At 37.9% G+C, this 25,519-nt stretch overlaps 1 protein-coding gene across 3 annotated transcripts in view; it reads left to right on the top strand.

The window, feature by feature from the left end:
• Positions 1-25,519, top strand: part of UBR1 (ubiquitin protein ligase E3 component n-recognin 1) — a 120,259-nt gene that overhangs the window by 59,929 nt on the left and 34,811 nt on the right. For all 3 annotated transcript variants that reach the window (XM_040969905.1, XM_040969904.1, XM_040969906.1), the window contains 15 exons: positions 418-519; positions 4,070-4,133; positions 6,961-7,085; positions 10,990-11,042; positions 12,912-13,014; positions 13,826-13,874; positions 14,464-14,618; positions 16,433-16,532; positions 17,614-17,723; positions 18,544-18,630; positions 19,557-19,738; positions 20,454-20,659; positions 22,353-22,446; positions 23,843-23,992; positions 25,356-25,453. In XM_040969905.1, coding sequence (XP_040825839.1) covers positions 418-519; positions 4,070-4,133; positions 6,961-7,085; positions 10,990-11,042; positions 12,912-13,014; positions 13,826-13,874; positions 14,464-14,618; positions 16,433-16,532; positions 17,614-17,723; positions 18,544-18,630; positions 19,557-19,738; positions 20,454-20,659; positions 22,353-22,446; positions 23,843-23,992; positions 25,356-25,453 — 1,678 coding nt within the window. The remainder of the gene's footprint in view (positions 1-417; positions 520-4,069; positions 4,134-6,960; positions 7,086-10,989; positions 11,043-12,911; positions 13,015-13,825; positions 13,875-14,463; positions 14,619-16,432; positions 16,533-17,613; positions 17,724-18,543; positions 18,631-19,556; positions 19,739-20,453; positions 20,660-22,352; positions 22,447-23,842; positions 23,993-25,355; positions 25,454-25,519) is intronic.

Raw genomic sequence — 25,519 nt, 5'->3', positions numbered from 1 at the left:
CTAAGGCAATCCAAAGCCAGGAGCCAGGAGCTCTTCTGGGTCTCCTACGTTAGGTGTAGGGTCCCAAGGCTTTGGACCATCCTTGACTGCTTTTCCAGGCCACAAGCAGGGAGTTGGATGGGAAGCAGGGCCACCGGGATTAGAACCAGCGACCATATGGGATCCTAGCTTGTGCCAAGGCGAGGACTTTAACTACTACACTATTGCCCTGGGCCCTGAAATATTCTTTGTAATAAGAGAGGATATTGTATTAATTTTTATATGAAATTTTCTTTCCATTAAACTGAAAATATGAGATGCAGTACTACTATATTATCTTCTGAAAATTTATTACTAATTTTCTTGCAGTGTTAACAGAGGCAAAATGTGTCTTCATTTAGTACATAGAAAAAGTGATGCAGTATTTTTTTTAAACAGATTGGTGCCTCTTTAATGGATCCCAACAGATTCTTGCTATTGTTACTTCAGAGGTATGAACTTGCAGAGGTTTTTAACAAGACCATATCCACAAAAGATCAGGTAAGCAACAGAGATTTATAGGCAAATTAATTCCAAAAGAAGTGTTAAAGTTTGTTTAGTAAACTTCTAAAAAGCATACAAATGTTGTAGGCATTGTGGCATACCCGGTTAAGCCACTGCCAAGGGCTCCCCACATCTTAAACCAGACTGTCTTTTCAAGTCTTGGCTGCCCTGCTTCCAATGCAGATTCCTGTTAACGTGTCCTGCGGTGCAGCTGTTGGCTCTCAAGGGCTTGTGTCCTTGCTACCCACATGGAAAATCTAGACGAGGTTCTAGGCCGCTGGCTTTGGCCTGGTGCAGCCCCAACTGTGGTAGGAATTCCTTTCTGTCTCTCTTTCTTCCTCTCTCTCTGCACTTGTAATAGATGAAAAAATAAATTTCTGAAACCTCATATATACTGTATCATGGATATTTTAAATATGTACACACATTTTTTATACTATAAAATTAAAATATGTAAGTTAACAGAGAGGAAAAGAAAAAATTACATAAATACTCTTTAAAAATAATCACATTTCCAAGTTGCTGTCTTTTTTTTAAGCAGGTAATTTTTTTTAAGGTTTATTTTTATTAGCAACATTGACAGAGAGAAGGAGAGACAGGAAGCAGGTTCCATCCGATGGTTCACTCCCCACATGACTGCAGCAGCTGGAGGTGAGCCCATCCAAAGCCAGGAATGAAGAGCTTCTTCGTGTCTCCCACATGTGTGCAAGGTCCCCAGGCCTTTGAGCCGTCCTCTACTGCTTTCCCAGGCCATAAGCAGGGAGCTGGTTGGGAAGTGGAGCAACCGGGATACAAACTGGTGCCCATGTGGGAACCTGAGACTTTCAAGGGAGAGGATTAACTAATGAGTCATCATGCCGGGCTTGTTGTGTATTATTCTGTGTATACTATTTTGTAATCTGCTTTTTGTACAGAATTCAGATTCACAAATTACAGATTCACAGAATATTGTCATGGGTTTCTTTTAGTCATTAAGTAAGTATTTTTTGCTTTTTTTCTAAAAATACAGAAGTCTTATTTTAATTATTATTTATTGATTATTTGAAAGAGTTACAAAGAGAGAAGGAGACAGAGGACAAGATCTTCCATTAGTTGGTTCACTCCTCACATGACTGCAGTGGCCAAAACTGAGTCCGACCAGAGCCAGGAGCCCAGAACTTCTTCCAGGTCTCTCACATGGATGCAGGGGCTCAGGCTTTTGAGCCATCTTCTGCTGCTTTTCCAGGAGCACTGGCAGGGAATTGACCGGAAATGGACCAGTTGGGACTGCCACAATGCTGACCCCAGCATCATTATTTTTACGACTATTATGTGCTAGTCTACTATTGCTGAAGATTTCTCTTAATTTGGTCATTATATGATTATCTGTACCTTATGGTTTTTTTTATTTTTAAGATAAATTGTTAGATTAATTGGGTAAAACAGCATGTTCTCATTTATGGCTGTCAATACATATAATCTAATTGTTTTCAGGAAAGTTATTTCTGTTTAACCTCTCTTTATGCTGTGTGTCCATCTGTAAGAACATGGTATTTTTAATCTTTTGATCTAACAAAAATAATATGTTAGCAGTTTATTATTAATGAAGTTAATCATGTTTTCATTATCAGGCTAATTTTTTTCCCCCTGTTGTCATTAATCATGTGTTCATGTTCCTTACTTTTTTCTGGTTTTGGAAAAACGTCTTTTTTTTTAAGACTTATTTATTTTTTTTGGAAATTCAGATATACAGAGAGGACGATCTTCCATCTGATGATTCACTCCCCAAGTCGCTGCAACAGCCAGTGCTGCACCGATCCAAAGCCAGGAGCCAAGAACTTCATCCAGGTCTCCCATGCAGGTGCAGGGTCCCAAGGCTTTGGGCCGTCCTTGACTGCCTTCCCAAGCCACAAGCAGGGAGATGGTTGGGAAGCAGGGCTGCCGGAATTAGAACTTGTGCCCATATGGGATACCAGCATGTTCAAGGCAAGGACTTTAGTTGCTAGGCCTCAGCACCAGGCCTGGAAAAACTTCATCTTTAGAAAGGATACTAACTCTATACTTAACTGCATTTGTTAATTTTTTTACAACTTGTGATTTGTTTCATGATAATGGTTTTATTTGTTTTAAAGATTTTATTTATTTATTTGAAAGGCATGGAGACAGAGAGATGAATAAGTAGAGAGAAAGAAATGTTTCTGCTGAATCATTTCCCAAATGGTCAAAACCACTGGAACTGGGCCAGGGGAAACCTAGGAGACTGAACCTCCATTCAGTTCTCTCACATGTGTCGCCGTGCTGCGACACTAAAATGACAAGGAATCTCGAGGCCTGGAACCGCCACCACAAACGGCACACACACACTGAACGAACACTCGAACTGGATAGGCCGGTAGAATCGCTAGCCTATCCCTGTGACTTCCTGTTTACCTGCTGGGAAGACAAATCCCACATCCTGGCCCTCAGCCAGGCGCCATCTTGCTGCGGCCCCTCATACACGTGGGGTCAGATGCTCCCCACAACATGGATACCAGGAACCCAGTGCTTTCCCAGGTGTTTCAGCAGAGAGCTAGATTGGAAGTGCAGCAACCGGAACTGGAACTGGTGCTCTAATGTGGAAGACTATGGTTGCAGACAGTGGCTATAACCTGCTGGACCAAAAAATCTGCCCCTGTTTTAATATCTAAAATACCAGCCTAGGGTCCGGCACAGTGGTCTAGCTAAAATCCTCACCTTGAACATGCTGGGATCCTATATGGGTCACCGGTTCTAATCCCGGCAGCCCTGCTTCCCATCCAGCTCCCTGCTTGTGGCCTGGGAAAGCAGTCAAGGACAGCCGAAAGCCTTGGGACCCTGCACTTACGTGGGAGACCTAGAAGAGCTCCTGGCTTCGGATTGGAGCAGCACAGCGCAGCACCGGCCGTTACAATCACTTGGGGAGTGAATCATCGGATGGAAGATCCTCCTCCCCCTCTTTCCTACTCGCTATATATATCTGACTTTGCAATAAAAATAAATAAATAAATCTTTAAGAAAATACCAGCCTATAAAGTAGGTTTTTAACCTGTGAAGTCACATTACCGTTTTAGACTAGAAGCTACCAAATAAAGACCAAAAATCAAAATGAAATAGAAGCTAAATTTTAATTTTAATCCTTAGTGAAATTAGTGAAATTGAATATCTGATACGATAAAGCACTTAGATATGTGTTAGGGGTCAGTACTGTATTTGAAGTTAGTTTCTCACTAACTCAGGTAAGAGGGAAGCCAGCAGCAGAGGAAGAGTTAGAAATTAGAATTAGTTTATTGGCTTAAGACAAGTGTGTGGTGAAGAGTGAATACAAATACAATGACAGCATGTGCTGTTTATTGCTGAGTTCTTACAGTGTGTTAGGTATTGTAAATTTTGTTGGGTTTGATGTCAAAAAAGAAAGCTATCATATAACTATCTATTGCTGTTATGAAAGAAAGTCCTGGACTGGATGGACCACGAGTATGATCCAGAAATGCATGATTTATGAAAGCTTTTAGTTCTTATGTAACTAATTTTTTCTTTTTCAATTCTATAGGATTTGATTAAACAATATAATACGTTAATAGAAGAAATGCTTCAGGTCCTCATCTATGTTGTAGGTAAGATTAAAGCAAAGAAAATGTTTTGAAACAGTACATGGGTTATTCTTTATAGAGAACCTTAATAGTTACATAATTAATAGTTTTGTTCCTATTTCACATACAGCATAGAATACTAGTTAGAGGTTAATGTGATAGATAAAATTAAAACTTAGCCAGATCTTACATCTTTATTTTTTGTTACTTGATTTGTAACTTTTGGACTTATTTGGAGATCTGGTATTTAATTATCTCAGACAGAAATGTGTATTTTAAGAGATTTCATTTAGTGCTAAAAATTTTATGTATGTTTGAAATTTAAACATAGCAGTTCTAAGGAAAATGTATCTCCAGTGTGTCATTGTTAAATTACTTGTCCATTCTTAGCTTAATGATTACTTAGAAAAAGGAAAAAAGAATGTTCGTTGCCAAAAAGATTTTTCCTAAGTTACTTATGGCATTGCCCATTAGACATATGTTTTACAATTCAGGTGAAATTAAGTGTTTATTGAAGAAACAGATTCTAATGTATTGTGTCCCAATATACACCATATAATAGCATCTAATGATTTTATCTGCTGGGCATAATCTTTTTTTGCCATCATATGTTCTCAGCTTCTCATTCTTGTTTTTGTTATTTACTTTACTGAACCAGACATTTGTTTTAATTCCTAGTAAGGATTTTACCCATTATCTAAATCTGTAAAGATTTATTCATTTTATTTTATGTTCATTAGAGACATTTTTTATTTACTACCTGCTAATTTAGGAGAAAGTATAGTAAGTCTTTATTGCTGTGTGAGACAAAATTTCCAGGCTGTTAGTTCTTTCTGTCAGAATGTTCTAGTAGGAAACTGAAGGGGAAAAGATGGATATTTTTAAAATATGTGGAAATTTTTAATGCTGATTGTATACTTTATTGAAATATAAAAAATAGAGAACTTTTATGTTTCTCCTTAGGAAATTATATGAAGAGTTTCCAATTGTACTTTAATTTTACTGTTTTTACTTTTTTTTTAAATTCATTTTATTGGAAAGTCAGATATACAGAAAAGAGAAGAGACAGAGAGGAAAATCTCCCTTCCAATGATTCACTCCCCAAGCAGCCACAATGCCTGTAGTTGAGCCAATCCAAAGCCAGGATCCTGGAGCCTCTTCTGGGTCTCCCACATGGGTATAGGGTCCCAAAGATTGGGTCATGCTCAACTGCTTTCACAGACTACAAGCAGGGAGCTGGATGGGAAGTGGAACTGCTGGGATTAAAACTGGCACCCATATGGGATCCCAGTGCATCCAAGTGAGGACTTCAGCTGCTAGGCTACAGTGCCGAGTCCAACTGTTTTACTTTTTGCTATCTTACTATGGCTACTATTATTTTACTATTTTTGGGTGTCTTCCATATGGTTTGATTTTTTTCTTTTTAGTTAACATTTGGTAGATTTCAGTGTAAGTTCAGATTTGTCTAAAAGAATTTTAATATATGATTTTTTAAAAAAGATTTTATTTATTTTTATTGGAAAATCAGATTTATAGAGAGAAGGAGAGATGGAAAGAAAAGTTTTTCATCCATTGGTTCATTCCCCAAGTGGCTGAAATGGCTGGAGCTGAGCCAATCTGAAGCCAAGAGCCAGGAGCTTCTTTTGGGTCTTCCACATGGTTGCAGGGTCCAAAGGCCTTGGGCCATCCTGCACTGCCTTCCCAGGCCAGAACAGGAAGCTGGATGTGAAGTAGAGCAGACGGGATAGAAACTAATGCCCATGTGCAATCCCAGTGCAAGCAGGGTGAGGACTTTAGGTAGTAAGCTATTGCACTGGGCCCTAATATCTGATTTTATAATGGTAAAGACATTAAGTAGAAAAAAATTTAGATTAGGAATTAAGATCTAGTCTTGGCCATGTTGTCACTATCAAGAACATATGCCACTTGAACTGTTTGAGCTTTAGATTCCTGATTTATAAAATGTAGGTGTAATCTACATAGTCCCTAAGATCCTTCCAGCACTGAAATTCTAGTAAATACTGCTTCTGACCCAAGAAAAAGCTATTGCAAAGTACTGTACAAATATAAACATGAGTCTTGGAAACAAGGTCATTTAACTACATGATTATTTGACAGATTAGTACTATCAGTGAAGTCTCTTACGCAAGGAGTTTCTTTGTAACCTGCTCGTAAATATCATAGGTGTTTGTACAAATGTTGTAGGATTGAGTCAACATAAAGCCAGGTGTTGTATTCCTTCTCGAGGCACTGAGAATTAGGTGATGTCACCACTAAAATTCCCTAAATAATGATTTGTTTCCTAACTTCATTTGACAGTTTATTATTATGATTTTTTAAAGAAAATGAAAACTTGACCATAATAGGCAATTTGGCAGCACTATTCCATCCCGATACATATGACTGTTTTGATATTTAACCCATAAGGACATTTTTTCAGTAATTTGTTTTTTAGTTTTCATTTTGTTTGTTAGAAAACAAGTAGAGACATAATTGAAAAAGATCTTGAAAGGAAAGTTATTAAGTGATGGCCATTGCTCATCAGATGCTATCTGTATTGCTTCTGGATTAGGAAGGAGCACATGCTAATTTAGTCGAGAGGCCTTGTCTGTAATATCTGAGCATGTGTATGTGTTTATAAGTAAGACATGGAATCTTTCTCAGGTCAATTCAGCATTCTCCTTTTGTCTGTCAGCAGATAAGTTCTTATTCAGATTTAGGAACATGTCTAAATACTTTTCCATCTCCTCTCATAGACTTAATTTACTGCACTGTTCTGTATATGTATATTCCTGGTGGGAAGATGTTTAAATAGAAAACAATTTCTTTTTCTTTCCATTGTTTGTATTAGGTGAGCGTTATGTGCCTGGGGTTGGAAATGTCACTAAAGAAGAAGTCACAATGAGAGAAATTATTCACTTGCTTTGCATTGAACCCATGCCACACAGTGCCATTGCCAAAAATTTACCAGAGAATGTGAGTCCTGTGTTATTTTTTCTTTATTCACCCTGAGATGGCATGGTTTTTTCCTTAACTGGAAGATGCTTCAGATTTCTGACAGAGTTTGTCTAACCGAAATCCCTATGTTGCTACCTTGTAGATGTAATGCAATTACCTTCATCCTGTAGTCATATAAGATTTTTTTCTGAGTGAAACTTCTTTACTTTTTATATTCTTAAACTAAGATTTCTCCAAAGAAGCAGAGTGCTGCATGAAATAATGAGATTGTACATATAGTGCATTAATCTGGGTGTTTTGAGAAGAAGATCTCATGGTTAAAGCATTAAAATTTTATTAGAGAAAATTATGGGACAATAGGGAAACCTATGGTAATGAAAATACTGTTGAAGTTCAAGTCCTGGTGAAACAGGGGTGATTAAATGGAAGTGTTTCAGACTGTTGGACATTGGCAGTTTCCTCTGTCATGCTGCGTGAGCCTATATTTTATCTGGGTGTAGCCCTTAAGAAGATTGGCCTGGGGCCCAGCGTATTGCCTCAGATGACTAATCCTTCACCTCTAAGCACTGGGATCCCATATGGAGGCTGGCTTGTGTCCTGGCTGCTCTGCTTCCCTTGCAGCTCCTTGTTTATGGCCTGGGAAGGAAGTAGGGGTTACCCAAAGCTTTGGAACCCAACACTTACATGGGAGACCTGGAAGAACTCCTAGCTCCTGGTTTTGAATGGGCTCAGCTCCAGCCAGCCCAGCCATTTGGGAAGTGAACCAGCAGATGGATACTGCTTCCTCTCTCTCCCCACTGTAAATCTGATCTTCCTTTCAAAAATAATAATTGTTTTTTAATATTTAACTTTTTCAAGATTTATTTATTTTTATTGGAAAGTCAGATATACAGAGAGGAGAGACAGGGAGGAAGATCCTCCATCCGATGATTCACTCCCCAAGTGGCTGCAATGGCTGGAGCTGAGCCAGTCCGAAGCCAGGAGTCCCCTCCAGGTCTCCTAAATAGGTACAGTGTCCCAAAGTCCTGGGCTGTCCTCGACTGCTTTCCCAGGCCACAAGCAGGGAGCTGGATGGGAAGCAGGGCTGCCGGGATTAGAATCTGTGCCCATATGGGATCCTGGGAGTGCAAGGGGAGGACTTTAACCATTACATTACCACACCAGGCCCAAAAATAATAAATCTTTAAAAAAAAAAAAAAGATTGGCCTCATTGTCACCAGAGCACAGCTAATGGCACATGGTAATTTACTTTCCCAATGAGAAACTACAAGGTGGATTGTTATTTTCTTTTAGTGATTTAGTTATTTTTATTGCAAAATCAGATATATGGAGAGGAGTAAGACAGAGAAGATCTTCCATCCGCTGATTCACTCCCCATGTGGATGCAACGGCCAGAACTGAAGAGCTCTTTGGTCTGAAGCCAGGAGCCAGGAACTTCCTCTGGGTCTCCCAAACAGGTGCAGGGTCCCAAGGTTTTGGGCTGTCCTCTACTACTTCCCTAGGCCACAAGCAGGGAGCTGGTGGGAAGTGGGGAAGACAGAACATGTACTGGTGCCCATATGGGATCCCGGTACGTGCAAGGAACCAGGGCTGGCACAAAGTTGACTCTAATAGCCAGCACATATAGTATTTGTTTTTATATATGAATACTGAAGTGATAGGCCTGAAGATTTGCCTCTTGTTTTATTTGAAAGACAGAGTTACAAGGAGAGATAGAGATATATCTGCCCTCTGTTGTTCCCTTATCAAATGGCTACAGTTGCCAGAGTTGGTCCCTATCAAAACCATTGGTCTCAAAATTCTTCTGGTCTCTGATGTAGGTAGCAGGGGCCCAAGCACTCCATTCATTTTCCAGTTCTTTCCCAGGTCCATTATCAGGGAGCTGCATTGGAAATAGAGCAACTGATATTCAAACTGGTATTCATCTAGGATGCTATCATTGCAGCAGTAGCTTAGCCCACTGTGCTACAATGCCTGCCCAGTCCTAACAATTTTTTGCATCTCATGTTTTAAACTTGAAATTTGGGTATGAATTAGAAAGTTTTATTTTGTAGGGAAACAATTACACTGCTGTTGTTAAGGCATTTCAGAAAGCTGAAATAGATATATGCTGTAACTTCTGGTCATATCTGTCTATTCCTAGATTATTTTTGTCTTTTTCCAGTTTAACTGTTAGTAATTCTCAATTTATAGTCATTTGGCATATCACCTTTGTAATGTTTGCTTAGCCATCTCACACATTATAAACAAGGCCTCTCAACTAAATTAGGTTTTCATTACCAATTACATATTTCCCAGCATAGCTATGGAGTAATAATCTAATTTTTTTGATAATACACATAAAAACAAACTAATTGTTAAAAACGTTTAATAAGTGTGACTTTGAGATTCCTAAAACAGTTTCACATATGACTGATGATATGTATATCATACTATGCAAAAAACAAACCCCACCAAAAAGTATTAGAGTATACTCAAACTTTTGTTGCTTACCTTGTGTCTGCTATTTTAAAAAGGTGGTTAAATTTCCTAATTTTTGCAAGACTATTACATATCTATCAGCTTACTCTAACTTTCATCCTGTTGTCAACTTTGCTTCATGGCTTTGTATTTAAAGGAATGTATAGTAACTGCGTAATAAGGACTATCATATCAAGATGTGAGGATGCAGAACACTATGTATCTCAACTTCTAAATCAAAGAGGGACTCCCAGTGTGACTGTTAAATGTATCTTGACAGTGGACTCTGCTATTGTCTGTACCTACAATGTCATCATCTACTTAAATGGCAGAATGCTGGACTTATGAATGTTCATAAAGGACTATGCATCGGGCCCGGCGTGGTGGCGCAGTGGTTAAGGTCCTCGCCTTGCACGCCCGGGATCCCATATGGGTGCCAGTTCTATCCTGGCAGCCCCTCTTCCCTTCCAGCTCCCTGCCTGTGGCTCAGGAAAGCAGTCGAGGACGGCCCAAAGCTTTGGGACCCTGCACCCACGTGGGAGACCTGGAAGAGGCTCCTGGCTTCGGATTGGCATAGGATCAGCTGTTGCGCTCACTTGAGGAGTGAATCATCGGACGGAAGATCTTCCTCTCTGTCTCTCCTCTCTGTATATCCGCCTTTCCAATAAAAAAAATAATAATAAAAATAAATCTTTAAAAAAAAAAGGACTATGCATCATGATGAAAGAGGAGAAGTCAGTGGGGGTGAAGGGACTTGGTGGGGGAGGGGGACTCACAGAGCTTATGGAACTGTATCATAAAATAATTTTTAAAAAGATAATTGATGACATAAATGACAAATTTATAACAATGTGTTGTGCGGGGGGGTGGGGGGGGGGAGGGAAACTCCAGCATGATAGCCAAAAAAGAATCTAGGCTTACTCTAGTAGCTTGACTAGGTTCTTATCCTAATTAAATTACCTCATAAAAAAATGTTATTTGGTCTTCAAGGAAAAAATCAAGTCAGTCACAAAGAAAAATACATGAGAATATCTATGGATATGTTTTGCCATAGATTACTATTTGAATCCTGTTTTGAGTTATGTGAGTTTTAAGGGTTAACTCAGAATGTGCATGTCCTTAAATAAGGTGCATGGTGAGCATGCTGCATGAATACTTTGCTTTAAACTGTTGGTAATGCTCCAGAAGCTGTTGGGTAGGGGAGGGTTATAGACAAACATGAAAGCAAATTTAGATTATGTTTCCTTCTTGGGCAGTTTTACTTTGGTCTTTTCTCTTAAGAAATGAGTCCCTCAAAATATACCTGCTTTGATGTAGACATGATTTAATACTAGAATGTTTTTTTGTTGTTGTTGTTGCTATTGTACAAAAAATTTCAGAGATGAAGTTGAAACTGTATTTTAGTTTGCTTAAAGAGAAAGTTATTATGAAGGCAAAAATAACAAAAATATTGTTTCAACAGGAAAACAATGAAACAGGCTTAGAGAATGTCATAAACAAAGTTGCCATCTTTAAGTAAGTGCCTACTACTTCTGTTTATTCTAAAGTAGATGATTGTTGTCTTTTATTTGGGTAATTTTTGAAAGCTCTGAATTTCTTGCCAGAATTACCAAGAATAGGAAATGAGTACAGGTTAGAGAGAGTATGGGTGAAGGGAAACTTAGTAGGCCCTTAGCACACATTAGTTGAATATATGAATTTTTCAGATAAGAAAATGAGAAATATCCATTTGTAATAGTAGATGAGTTACATAATAAGTAACTCTTCCCAGCAGTCTTTTTTCATTAGTTCAGAGCCATGACTTCCTGTATTCTGTAGCATTTACTTCATGTGCCAATTTTAGCTGTGTGAGTCTGAAAAGGAATTATTTTATAATCCTTTCTTTGAGACATAGATTGCAATGAGATTTTAATTGGATTTAACTTTCAAGATTTGAAAAGTTAATACAGTGATAAATTTCTATTTCTGATAGTACTTTATTAATAGAGAAATCATTAGTTTAAGTAACAAAGTGGTGTGTAGCTTACATTCTGACAATGTTGAGTGTAATATTTGACAAAAAAAAAGGATCAGATTTTTTAAAGATTTATTTATTTATTTATTGGGAAGGCAGATTTACAGAGAGAAGGAGAGATAGAGCAGGTTGTCCATCTGCTTGTTCACTGCCCACGTGGCCCCAACGCCCAGAGCTGAGCTGATCTGAAGCTGGGAGCCCAGCAACTCTTCCAGGTTTCCCACATTGGGTACAGGTCTAGGACTTAGGCCATCCTTCATTGCTGTCCCTGGCCATCAGTGGGGAGCCGGATCAGAAGTAGAGCAGCCAGGATACGCACTGGTGCCCATATGGGATGCTGGCTCCACAGGGTGAAAAATCAGCATGTTGAGCTATGGTATCAACCCCCAAAATCTTTTGAATGTTTAGAACAAATCCAGTGTACTCTTGACGCTTTTCTTTTTTCTTTTTATGATTTGCTTATTTATTTGAATGACAGAGTTAACAGAGAAAGAGAGATGTTCCATCCACTGGTTTACTCCCCAGGTGGTCAAAAATATGTAGCTAGTCCAGTTCAAAGCCAAGACCCAGGAACTTCTGGAGCTCCCACACAGATGCAGGCACCCACATGAGAAGCTAGCACTGCTGATGGGGGTTTTACTCACTATACCACGGTAGCAACCTCGATCATTTTAGTAGGCTAAGCCTCCACCTGCTGTGCTGGCATCCCATATGGGCCCTGATTCGAGTCCCAGTCCCTTCCTTCAATCCAGTTCCCCGCTAATGCACCTCAGAAAGCAGTGGATGCTGACCCAACTCTGGGCCTTTGCACCCACATGGAAGACTGCAGAAAGCGTGTGCTCCCAGCTTTGGACTGGTCCTCTCTGGCCTTTGTGGCCATTTGGAGAGTGAACTAGTAGATGGAAGATTCTCTCTGCCTGTCCTTCTCTCTGTGAAAATATGCATTTCAAATAAAAATGAATAAATCTGTTAAATAAGAAAATAGAAATTGGATTTAAAAAATACTTCCATCTTTTAAAAATGCTATATTTTTCATTCAGAACTTGCTGAGGATACGATCTCTTACTGCCTTTTTAGACTAGACCTTGTACAGTGTAGTGTGCTGTAAAAGAAGTCTTAGGATTTAAGTAGTAGGGGAGGTGTTAGATCTAAGTTGTATAAAATGAACCTCCTCAGATTTGTTTTTCATAGATTTTATGAAATGTAGCTGAATGTTATCAGAACTTTGCATTTACAGTGCAGCTTTTCAGTTTTACTATTTTAATGAAATTTATCACTTTAATTTAAGAAAAGCTTAGAGTTTTAGGTTTATGATTTGTTTTTATTCTGTATTTCAAAAACGCTCATCTGTGTATTTTCCCCCTGCTTAGGAAACCAGGTGTATCAGGTCATGGAGTTTATGAACTGAAAGATGAATCATTAAAAGACTTCAACATGTATTTTTATCATTACTCCAAAACACAGCATAGCAAGGTAGGAAAAAGTATCTTCTTCAGTAAATAGTGTTAAAATGCTTTATCCTAACTTGTGCCATAGAAAAGTTCTTTATTCTTGTGTATTTTCACACTGGTTCTTACTGGTGGGAGGAGGACATTATCATAGTCAAGGAGTAGAATCAATAATGTTTTATGTAGGCAAAAATCAGATGTTTCCAATAACATCAAAATGTCCCTTTTAGCCACCTTTGGAGGAATAGGTTACAATCATACAACTTTAACTTACTAATCAAATGTATTGTTTGCTTGTCGTGTTTCTGTAGGTTCTTTATTTTAGGATAATTCTTTTTTGGTTTTTTTGTTTTTAAGACTTATTTATTTTTATTGGAAAGTCAGATATACAGAGAGGAGGAGAAATAGAGAGAAAGATCCTGTCAAATGATTCACTCCCCAAGTGGCCACAACAGCCGGTGCTGTGCTGATCCAAAGCCAGGAGCCAGGAACTTCCTCTAGGTCTCCCTCATGGGTGCAGGGCCTCAAGGCTTTGGGCTATCCTTGACTGCTTTCCTAGGCCACAGGCAGAGAGCTAGATGGGAAGCAGGGCTGCTGGAATTAGAACCAGCACCCATATGGGATGCCAGCGTGTTCAAGACGAGGACTTTAGCTACTAGGCCACCACACTGGACCCTAGGATAAATCTTTTCCTAAGGTGACAATGATGTTTCTAGGACAGGGCTGCATTCTAAATATATACTACTGTATATAAAGTCTTTATAGATGGCTGATTCTTTCTTGACTTCATTTGTTTCAAGATTTCTGAATAGTCTATTTAATGCTTTTTTTAATAGGCCGAACATATGCAGAAGAAAAAGAGAAAACAAGAAAACAAAGATGAAGGTAAAATGTGAGATTCTGAATTGACTCATTTTGACTTTTTTTTTTTTTTTGAAGGGCAGAGTTACAGAGAGAGAGACACACAGAGAGGTCTTGCATCCTCTGTTTCACCTGCATATGACTGAAATGGCAAGAGCTGAGCCCATCCAAAGCTGGAAGCCAAGAGCTTCTTCCTGGGTCTCCCATGTGTATAGGGCCCAAAGACTTGGGACAGCTGCTGCTGCTTTCCCAAACAATAACAGGAAATTGGATAAGAAGTACAGCAGCCAGGACTGGAGCTGGTGCCATATGGAATGCCAGTGCCACAGGCAGAGGCTCAGCTTACTATTCCAAGACACCAGCCTCTCATTTTGACTGTTGTATCTGGTTTTGTGTCAGTACAGCATATACTGGTTTGTTTTTGTTGGATTTTTTAGAGTAGAGAACTAAAAGGAAATGCACAAAGCCTTTTGCTGCTCCACATATTAAAATATGGCCTACATCAGTGACGATGAGATTTTATAATTAATAGCAAATGGAGTTTGAGCAACTGACAGTAAAATAAAAATATAACTGCTAATTTTCTTTTCCCATCCATTCTATGCCACTGTAGCATTGCCACCACCATCACCTCCTGAATTCTGCCCTGCTTTCAGCAAAGTAATTAACCTTCTCAACTGTGATATCATGATGTACATCCTCAGGACCATATTTGAACGGGCAGTAGATCCAGATTCTAATTTGTGGACTGAAGGGATGCTGCAAATGGTATGTTTATGTGGAATATTTTCTCTACATGGATTCCTACAGTTCTTGGGGACCTAGAGAAGATCTTCACTCTAACATTAGTTGGAACTTATCTAGAATACCCGTGTCTGGTACTGATTTCTTTAAGTGGCACATTATCCTGGTGCCATTATTCTTATGCTTGTGACCCATCCATGTATCTATTTTTAAAAACATTTATGTGTTTATTTGAAAGCGCAACAGAAAGAGAAGGGAAGACAGAGAGAAAGGGATCTTTCATCTGCTAGTTCACTCCCTAAATGAGCCAATGGTTAGGAACCAGGCCACAGCCAGGAGCCAGGAGCTTCTTCCGGGTCTCCCGTGTCAGTGGCAGGGACCCAAATGCTTTCCCAGGTGCGTTAGCAGTGAGTTAATTTAACTTGAAAGGCAGAGTTACAGAGAAAAGGAGAGACAGAGAGGTCTTCCAGTCGCTGGTTTACCCCCAAAATAGCTGAAATGACAAGAGCTGAGCCCACTCAAAGCTGAAGCTGACAGCCAAGAGTTTCTTCTGGGTCTCCCATGTGTGTGCAGGGGCCCAAAGGCCTGGGACAGCTTCTGCTGCTTTCCCAGGCCAATAACAGGGAACTGGATCAAAACTGTTTGGAAATGGATCAACTGGGAATTGAATCGGCATCCATGTGGGATGCCAACATCACAGGTGGTGCCTCTGGCCACAGCGCCACAGTGCCTATCCCAAAACCATTCATGTTTTTTTTGAAAAACTCACAAAAGCAAGGGAAGATCCAATGATGCTAATGAAAAGCTGTCATATCATTATTGTATCATGATTTTTCATATTATATTTCATATTAACATAAAAAATGTGGTAAAGACTTAATGGTGAGTCTGGGACCTGTAAGTTCTCCCACTTCTACTTATACAAAGTAACAATTTACTCATCAGTAAAAGGCTATGAGAATTATTTCATAGAGTTGTTATGAGAATTAGCTTGTGGACGCAATTGTTTTTCTTTACACTGCTGTAAATAAATTACTTCATGTTAATACTTTTAGTATCTATTACTGGTTATTTATTTAACAACTGCCTAACCAAATTATCTTTTTTCCCTTGGATATTGTTATTCTGGATGTGTACTTTTTGTTATAACCCTAGTAAATACAACACATGCAGTATTAAAATGTAAAATCAGCTGTATTTGAAATCATGTTGAACTTTTTCTTTGTTCTTTGAGTGGCCTGCATAGCGGATAAACACTATTGCACTTTTTTTATATTATAGATATCATTCAACAGTAGCAATCGCTATCTACTCTATTCCACTGTATGATACTATAATGTATTTATTTAGTCTAATAATGGACATTCAGGTTGTTCCTAGGACTTTGCTGAAATGTTAGAGCAGGAAGATGAACATCCTTGTACAAATAACCTTGTGAATTTAAGTGAATATATTTGTCATTCATTCTTGGTGCTGGCTGTATCATTTTATGCTTTTAATAGATTTTTCTGATCGACCTCCAAAAACGTTAACACTAGTTTGTTTCCCCATTACCAGTGTGGCAAGGAGTGCCACTTTCGAATACCTTTGTCAGTTCTGTATTTTACTAACCTTGAAAATGTTTCACACCAGTAAGTGAAAAATTGGTTAATCTTATTTCAGATCACATTTCTTTACCTGATCATTTTTCCTATCTAGATTCATTTCCACTTCTGTGAAATACATATTTTTAACCTTTACATAATTTTACCTACTCAGTTGTTTATTTTCATACCTCCATTTGAAGTATATTTAAATGAAGAAGCACAGTTTTAAAGGTCTCATATTTTTTTGTGCAGGCATTTCATCTTCTGGCATTGGGTTTGCTAGAGGAGAAGGAGCAGCTTCAGAAAGCTCCTGAAGAAGAAGTGGCATTTGATTTTTATCATAAGGCTTCAAGTATGTTTGAATTTCTGTTTGCACGCTGTTCTGTCTGGCTACGCATTTGTAATTGAAAGTTCAGCTCTTAATAGAGTTTTAATCTGATAGTCCTTAAAATGTAGAGTCTGGAAAAAATTTTTTCTAGCATTGTTAGTTTTTAGTGTTTCCCAGTGGACATATGCAAATGTGTTTTTCAAAAGCAAGAACTGTTTTGTTGATTCCAAGATTTAATCAGTTCTGAGTCTGACCGTTGTTTTATTGCCACCCTTCTCTTCCTAACCACCAAGTATAGATCTGACTCTCAATTTGGGGAGATTTTGCACTGCAAGGACATTTGGCAATGTGTAGAAACATTTTTATTTGCCACAACCCAGGAGAAGAATACAGAGTGAGCATCTCTAATCCAAAATTACAAAGTTGGAAATATATAAAATCCAAGGCTTTTGAGAGCTGAGATGGCACCACAGTTGGAAAATTACGCACTGTAAAATTTTCCCATGCACCAAATAATTATTATTTTAAAAAAGCTATTATTATTTCTTATTGGAAAATCAGATATACAGAGAAGAGGAGAGCCAGAGAGGAAGATCTTCCATGTGTTGATTCACTCCCCAAGCGGCTGCAATGGCCGGAGCTGAGCCAATCCAAAGCCAGGATCCAGGAGTTTCTTCTGGGTCTCCCACATGAGTACAGGGTCTCAAAGCTTTGGGCCATCCTCGGCTGCTTTCCCAGGCCACAAGCAGGGAGCTGGATGGGAAGTGGAGCTGCCAGGATTAGAACTGGCACCACATGGGATCCCAGTGTGTTCAAGGCGAGGCCTTTAGCTGCTAGTAGTTTTAGTAGTGGTTAGTAGTGTTGCTAGTGGTAACTGTGTGAGAGAGCGAAAATAATTCAAGAGTTTCTCACACCATTTTAAAATGTAGCCCTTAATAAATATATTGTAACTCAGTATTTTATGTAATTGTGATTTTGTTGAAAAAATAATGTGGTTAAAGGATTCTCCAAAAATTAGGTATAACGTGAATAATACAAATGTTAATTTCTGCATCATTATGAAGGCATTTGTATTTATTTTATGTAATTTTGTGTTTTAAAAAAGGATTGGGAAGTTCAGCCATGAATGCTCAGAATATACAAATGCTTTTGGAAAGGCTCAAAGGAATTCCTCAGCTAGAAGGCCAAAAAGATATGATAACGTGGATACTCCAGGTAAATGAGCACAGGAAACCATATCCTGATTTTAGTACAGGCATCTGTTGCTTAATGAATTCCATCATTAAGTGATTTTGTCATTCTTTGAATATCAGATTATACAAAACTAGATGAGATAGTTCAACACAGATGTAGTCAAGAGACACTGTAAATGTTTGATGTCTGAGAATGTTACTGATATAACATTATGTAATACTTTACAAAGAAGTTTTTAAAAACTATTTCTTTTGTTGTCCTAACGTTAAGCTTTTGTGTTTTATTTTTGTTTTTATATTCACTTATTTCTATGCAAAAGACAAAGATACCAGGGCATGCAGAGGTACTCGATCAGCTGGTTAATTCCCCAAATGCATGCTACTGCTTCTAGGAGCTAGGAACTCAATTTGGTTCTGAAGTATTGGTAGCAGGGACCCAAGTACTTGAGCCATCCCCTGGTGCCCTCTGCACATTAGCAGGAAGAGACAGGAAAAAGCAAAGCTAAGACTCAAACACAGGAAGCCCAGTATGGTATGCAGGAATTCTGTCAAATGCTTCAGTTGCTGTGTCAAATGCCCATCTCAACTTTTTAAATAAGTAATAAGAATATAGTGTAAAATAATAAATTATAGTAGAACAAGTATATAAAATATTAAGTTTTTACTTATCAAATATTATGTATTACACATAATCATACATGCTGTTTGTGTCATATCTATAATGTTGAAATGATTTATGTCAAAGACATTTGGAGACATAATGAGCAAATCAGATGAGTAATTTTTAGTGATCCTTTTAAGTTTAACCAAATCTTTTAGCATTTCATTTTTTTTTTTCATAGATGTTTGACACAGTAAAGCGATTAAGAGAAAAATCTTATTTTATTGTAGCTACTACATCGGGTTTGGAATCCATTAAGAATGATGAGGTAATAACTGAAATAACTGTGATATTAATCTCTAACTTTGATGAAGCTTGTTGATTTAAGGAAGTTGCTGCTTTTTGTTAAAAGGAGCCTGTTTATTTTAAAGCATGTGATATCAGTCCTTTTCATTATGCTTTTGTACTAGGAACTAATAGTACTTGACAAACAGTTATTTAGTATAACTTGTATGTTTTACAAAGACAGAGGAAATTGATATACAGTGGTCCTCTATTGGAAATATCATATTTTATTCATTTTTAAGATATCTTACTGTCTGAAATTGGAATGTGTTCCACCACCTACTAATTTCCATAATATACTGAATCATTTTGATAACTTGGTATTGCAACTATTTTTCCTGGAGGAACAATACAATGCACTGAAAAAAATATCAGTAACATTGTTGAAATTCCCAGTGTTAGGAATAAATTTATTAGTCTTAGAAATTAAGTTGGTTTAAATTGTTTGTTGCTAATTAAGCAATTGAAAAATTATTTTAAATTTTCTTGTATGAACTTTTTGCTGTATCTGCACTGTGTATGAAAAGTAGTTTATTTGGTATTTATAGTGCTTGGCCTTTTGCATAAGTAATTGGGATAATCAGAGGGAGCACAATTAGTTGTGTGATGTGATGCAGCTTTTAAAGCTAATTTGAAACATTAAATTGAATCTAGGCATTATGTGATCATCAAGTTTTTCAGACTTTCACTTTAGGAGATTTTCCAATTGAACAATATACAAATAAGCATCCTTAAAAAATCAAGACTGGCAATGCTGTGGAATTTGAAACTGATTACTTATGCAATTGTTCCTAAATCCAAGATCTGAAACAGTTTTGGTTCCAACAGTTTCGGATAAGAGCTGTTTGACCTGTAAGTATGTTTTTAGCAACATATCTTCCCTCATGTTGTGGTTTCTTCATAACCCAGATTACTCATGATAAAGAAAAAGCGGAACGGAAAAGAAAAGCTGAAGCTGCTAGGTTACATCGTCAGAAGATCATGGCTCAGATGTCTGCCTTACAGAAAAACTTTATTGAAACTCATAAACTGATGTATGACAATACATCTGAAATGTCTGGGAAAGAGGACTCTGCTATGGAGGAAGAGAGGTAAAGCCAAAACCTAAACCAAACCGGAAACTAGCAGCTTAGTTTTTGAAGGAAAAATGTTTACTTTATTATTTTTTTTCTAAAACATTTTATAAGAGAAATTAAAGGTCAGAATGAAGATTCCAAGGTGAAGTTATTGAAAATATAGTTTTGTTTGATAAGTGGTTCAAGTATACAGTAAAGTTGTGTTGGGAACCATTATGCTCAAAAATATATAAGGATAGACAGATGAAAGCCATGAAGATAGAAACCCTCCCATTATTTTAGATTGAATGCATGCTTTTGGGTACTCATGCATCCCAGTTCATGTATTCTGCAGCATTTTTATGATGTCAATGAAAAATGACTCAGTTTCTGCAGATTGAAAACAAATTCGTGGGCCCAGCATTGCAGCCTGCTGGATGGGAAGTGGGGTCACCAGGATTAGAACTGGTGCCCATATGAGATCCTGGTGCATGCAAGGCGAGGACGTTAGCTGCTAGGCTACCGTGCCAGGCCTATAATTGGGTGTTTTTAATACTTAGCAGTACAGAATCTAGTTTTTAGTAGTGAATTTTCTGATAAAAGCCTGAGAGGACAAGGGGAGCATTAAGCTAATATTGCTATGAATATTATAATTTTTATTGCGAAAATTCTTACCTATAATTAAGAATTACCAAAATATAAAAAAATAATGAAAATATGTGTCTTTATTTCTGTTCGTTTGTTTTGGTAGCATCCCAACAAGCAGTGACTACTCTAAAATTGCTTTGGGTCCTAAACGGGGTCCATCTGTTACTGAAAAGGAAGTGCTGACATGCATCCTTTGCCAAGAGGAGCAAGAGGTGAAAATAGAAAATAATGCCATGGTTTTATCGGCTTGTGTCCAGAAATCTACTGCCTTAACCCAGCATAGGGGAAAACCCATAGAACTCTCAGGGGGTATGTATTGTGAACATATTGTTTCATACCTATGTACTAAAGAAATTTACTATTTGGAAGAAGTTTGGAAGTGAGGTTGAATTTATTCTCATTAAGTCAGATCACAATTTGCCCATATATAAGATAGATCTAGATATTTACGTGCCATTTCAGATTTTTTAAAATTTTTATTTCATTACTCATTCTCTTTTTCATTTTTTCTTCCTGAACAATACAGTAAAGTGTAAGCATCATGATGTTTCAGCCCTAAAATTTCACACATGCATTTTTTTTTTTGCATTTAAGAAAATTAATAATAGTTTAGGAATATCATCTGTTTTAAAATTCATGTGTACATAGTGGTTCTCAAAATTGCTTTAATAACTGACCTTTTTTTTTATAAAAAGCTGAATCCAATCATATTTCATGTGTTGCTTTAATTATGTTTTTTCTAGTCTGTTTTAATCTAAAGAAATTCCTTGCCTGTTTTTGTTGTTGTTGTTGTTATTGTTGTAGTTTTGTGGAATTTTTTTTTCACTCTGATGATATCATGTTTGAAGAATATAAGCCAGTTGTCTTGTCCTGAGTATGACTTGTGAATTTGTTTGCTGCCTCGGGACTAGATTCATATTAATCTTTTATGTTGTGGTCAGAGACATAGATTAGGTGGAAAAGGTTGCATTCCTTGTATCAGTAGTTAGCTGATTCATTTTAAGGATAGTGTTGACTGATAATAATGATAATAAAGGCTAACATAAAAAAGCATGCCCGAGGCACTTTTTACATGCTTTTTGAATATTTGTTTACTTAATCTTTACAACCACTGTAGAAGTTAGGTGCCAGTATTGGTTCCGTTTTATAGCTAAGAGGACTGAGCCACAGGGAAGTGACTGAGCCAAGACCACAGGTTATAATTGATAAAACTAAAATTTGAAATCTCTATTGTATGCTTCTTTCTGCTAAGTTATAATGCCTCTGTCACCCCAGTCAGATATTCTTAAAATGATAAAAGTAAAAAAAAAGGTAAATGGTGCTCAAATCATAGAAAATTACCACAACAACTAAGATAATGTAGCTCTAACCTGATGTTAAGAATCAAAATGTTGGGCCTGGCAGCGTGGCCTAGCGGCTAAAGTCCTCGCCTTGAATGTGCCAGGATCCCATATGGGCGCCGGTTCTAATCCCGGCAGCTCCACTTCCCATCCAGTTCCCTGCTTGTGGCCTGGGAAAGCAGCAGAGGACTGCCCAAAGCTTTGGGACCCTGCACCCATGTGGGAAACCGGGAAGAAGTTCCTGGATCCTGGCTTTGGATCGGCATAGCATCGGCCGTTGCACTCACTTGGGGAGTGAATCATCAGACAGAAGATCTTCCTCTCTCTCCTCCTTTCTGTATATCTGACTTTCCAATAAATAGATCTTTAAAAAAAAGAATCAAAATGTTAATCAAAGAATGGATTGTACATACTAGTTTTGGAATCACATCTGAGATTTATGTTTAAATTTCTCATCCCCTCCCCTGGCGTTTTTTCTTGTTTTTAAAAATATAGATCCTACTGTCATGGTGTTGTGACATTTTATTATTCATAAAAAAGCTTGTGATTAGAATTTTAGATCTGATAACCTCTTCTCTCTTCCTCTCCTTTTTTTCATGTTCTTTTTGTTATAAATTCATAAGATATAAATATATACTTCTTATTTTTGTCTTCTGTACCAGAAACCCTGGACCCACTTTTCATGGATTCAGATTTGGCCTATGGAACTTATACTGGAAGCTGTGGTCATGTGATGCATGCAGTTTGCTGGCAGAAGTAAGTTGTCCTGAGGTGCTCTTTTTTTTATACCTTTTTTTAAAAGATTGATTTTATTTTTTATTGGAAAGTCAGATATACAGAGGAGGAACGACAGAGAGGAAGATCTTCTGTCTGCTGATTCATTCCCCAAGTAGCCCCATTGACCGGAGCTGCGCTGATCTGAAGCCAGGATCTTGGCGCCTCCTCCCGGTCCCCCGTGTGGGTGCAGGGTCCCAAGGCTTTGGGCTGTCCTTGACAGCTTTCTCAGGCCACAAGCAGGGAGCTGGATGGGGAGCAGGGCCAAAGGGATTAGAACCTGTGCCCACATGGGATCCTGGCACATGCAACACAAGTACTCTAGCCACTAGGCTACCATGCCAGGCCCATGACATGTTCTTGAAAGAGACTAAGAGTATTGATATTTAGTGGAGACCACAAAAAGGCATGTTTTCCATGTCTTCCTTCCTTTTTTCTTATTTGAATAATTAAAACAGTCTTACTAATTGTATTTACATGATACTATTGTCAGCTTTAGACTTTGGAATATGAAGTTATCAACTTTTTAAGATTTCCTCTTTCCTTTATGCTTCCTGTCTATAAACTAATGAATTGTTCTTCAGTGTCCACAGGAAAAAAATAATAATCTTCATAAAAATTTAATTTCCTTCAAAACACGCAGTGTTTGAGAACGATAAGATAATCTTTTTCTTTATCTGGAAAATTTAAAAATTTTAAAATGTCATTCCCAAGAATAGTTTTTTTGTGTATGTGTACCTTAACCTGTTTAGTATTGGATTAAAGTACCTAATTTTCCTGAGATAGTCCTCACTGCACTATTTGGCTGTTAGAAACTGTGTAGAGTCCTTATTGCACTTCCATCCTCTTGAGGCAGCAAACAGGTTATGATCCAGTAAGTTTACTTCAAGTTTATACCTTTTCTGAGATACTCCAGTCTCCTCTACCATGGTCACCCTACTTCTTCTATAATAATAACATATAGATTTTGTATGTAGGTACTGAAGATTTTTGGGGAGGTGGGAGGTGACCCAAATTTCAGATTTTTAAGCAAGATTTATTTAAGAGATCTTCCATCCACTGATTCTACTACCCAAATGACTGCAATAGTTGCAGCTGGGCCGGGCCAAAGCCAAGAACCAGGACCTTCATCTGAGTGTCATGTAGGTACAGAGGCCCAAGGATTTGGCCATTTATCCCTGCTTTCCTAGGCACGTTAACCAGGAGCTAGATCATAAATCCGGACTCGAACTGGTGTTCATATTGGATGTTGACATTGCAGGTGACAGCTTTCTTTACCTGTTATGCCACAACAGTCCTCCAGAATTCCAGATATTTAAACTTGAGCTAACGATGCATCTATAGTTCTAAATGAACCTGTGTCTTCTGAGTGTTACAGGTATTTCGAAGCTGTACAGCTGAGCTCTCAGCAACGCATCCATGTTGACCTTTTTGACTTAGAGAGTGGAGAATATCTCTGCCCTCTATGCAAGTCTCTGTGCAATACTGTGCTTCCCATTATACCTCTGCAGCCTCACAAGATAAACAGGTATGTTGGAATTGACGTTTTCACTCTTCAAAGGGCTTAACATTTTTTGTTTCATAGCTTATATCATACTGATAATATGTGATTGAAAGCCCAATGCTTGGTCTCAGAGGATTTGAATCTTCCTTTACTCAAATATTTATGTTGTATAAAGACCAATGAAGCAGCAGAACTGTGACCTCTTAGCACCTATGGAACAAAATAAGGTGCAAAATAATCCATTCCTATGCCCTTTGCTACCACTGCAGTCACTGTTTGAAGTTTCATTGTGGTTAAAATCTTTGTGAAATTTTTAAAATTAGATTTTTTTCTGGGGCCAGCATGGTAGTACCTCAGGCTAGTCCTCCTTCCTGTAGCATTGGCATCCTACATAGGAACCAGTTTGGTTCATGTCCTGGCTGCTCCACTTCTGATTGTGTTCCCTGCTTACAGCCTGGGAGAGCAGCAGCGGATGATTTAACAAGCTGCAGTAAACCAGTAAATATAACGTGTTGAATAATGAGAAATGCTTTGAGAAAATTAAAGCCTCAGAGTAAATGGCTAAGGACAGACTGGGGCAGACAGGTCCTTGTACACAGGGTTGTTAGGGAGTCCTCCCTGAGATGATCAAGACCTGAATGGACTGAGAGACTGCAATGCTCCTGTCTGGAAGCTTGGAATTCCAAAGACAGGCAGTGTCAAGAGCAAAGGCCCCAGTTGAGGAACACAGTTGGTATGTGTGAGGTACAAGAAGGCACGGAAGGGTTTGTGAAACTAATGTAAGTTATTTTGTATGTGGTAGGAAGCCACTGGAATGTTTTGAATACGGAAGTGATATGAGCCAATTTATATTTTTAGAATATTCCTCTGGCTGTTGTATGATGAATTTATGCTTAATAATGAAACACAGGAATAAAAGCAGGAAGAACAGTTAGGAGTCTGTTGAAGTAGTCCAGGTAAGGGATAATATGATTTGGACTTGGGTAGATAATTATAGATGTAGAAAGAAATTATCAACAATATATTTAGAAGGTGAAATCTGTAACAATAGCTAATAGACTAAAATGTGTAGGGTATCAGGATATCAGAAATGAATAACAACACCTAGTTTTTGTCTTGAACCACTAGAATGTTAATTCATTATTACTGGCAGATCTATTACTTCTGGGTGATGGGCACATAGGGGTGGTATCTTATTCTTTATAATATTTTTTATTTCCTCTCCTTTCCCCAAAAGGTACTCTTTAGAAATATTTCTGTGACGTGGAAAGTTAATCTGGAAAAATATGTCCTTTTTGTGTAGCCATTTACGTCAGGGAGTACTACTCATTCAACTTTTCAGTTTGATTTTACAATTTTTAACAATTTTTAAATCTCATTTTTTCAGTGAGGATGCAGAAGCTCTTGCTCAACTTTTGACCTTGGCACAGTGGATTCAAACTGTACTGGCCAGAATATCAGGTTATAATATGAAACATGCTAAAGGTTTGCTTAAAATATATTTTATGTTACCTATATGAGAGTTATATATTAGGATCTTTAATATTCTTA

Source organism: Ochotona curzoniae, unplaced genomic scaffold (genome assembly GCF_017591425.1).
Source record: "Ochotona curzoniae isolate NIBS_2020 unplaced genomic scaffold, NIBS_Ocur_1.0 scaffold_4701, whole genome shotgun sequence".
Taxonomy (NCBI): domain Eukaryota; kingdom Metazoa; phylum Chordata; class Mammalia; order Lagomorpha; family Ochotonidae; genus Ochotona; species Ochotona curzoniae.
This window is presented reverse-complemented; position numbering and strand designations above follow the sequence as displayed.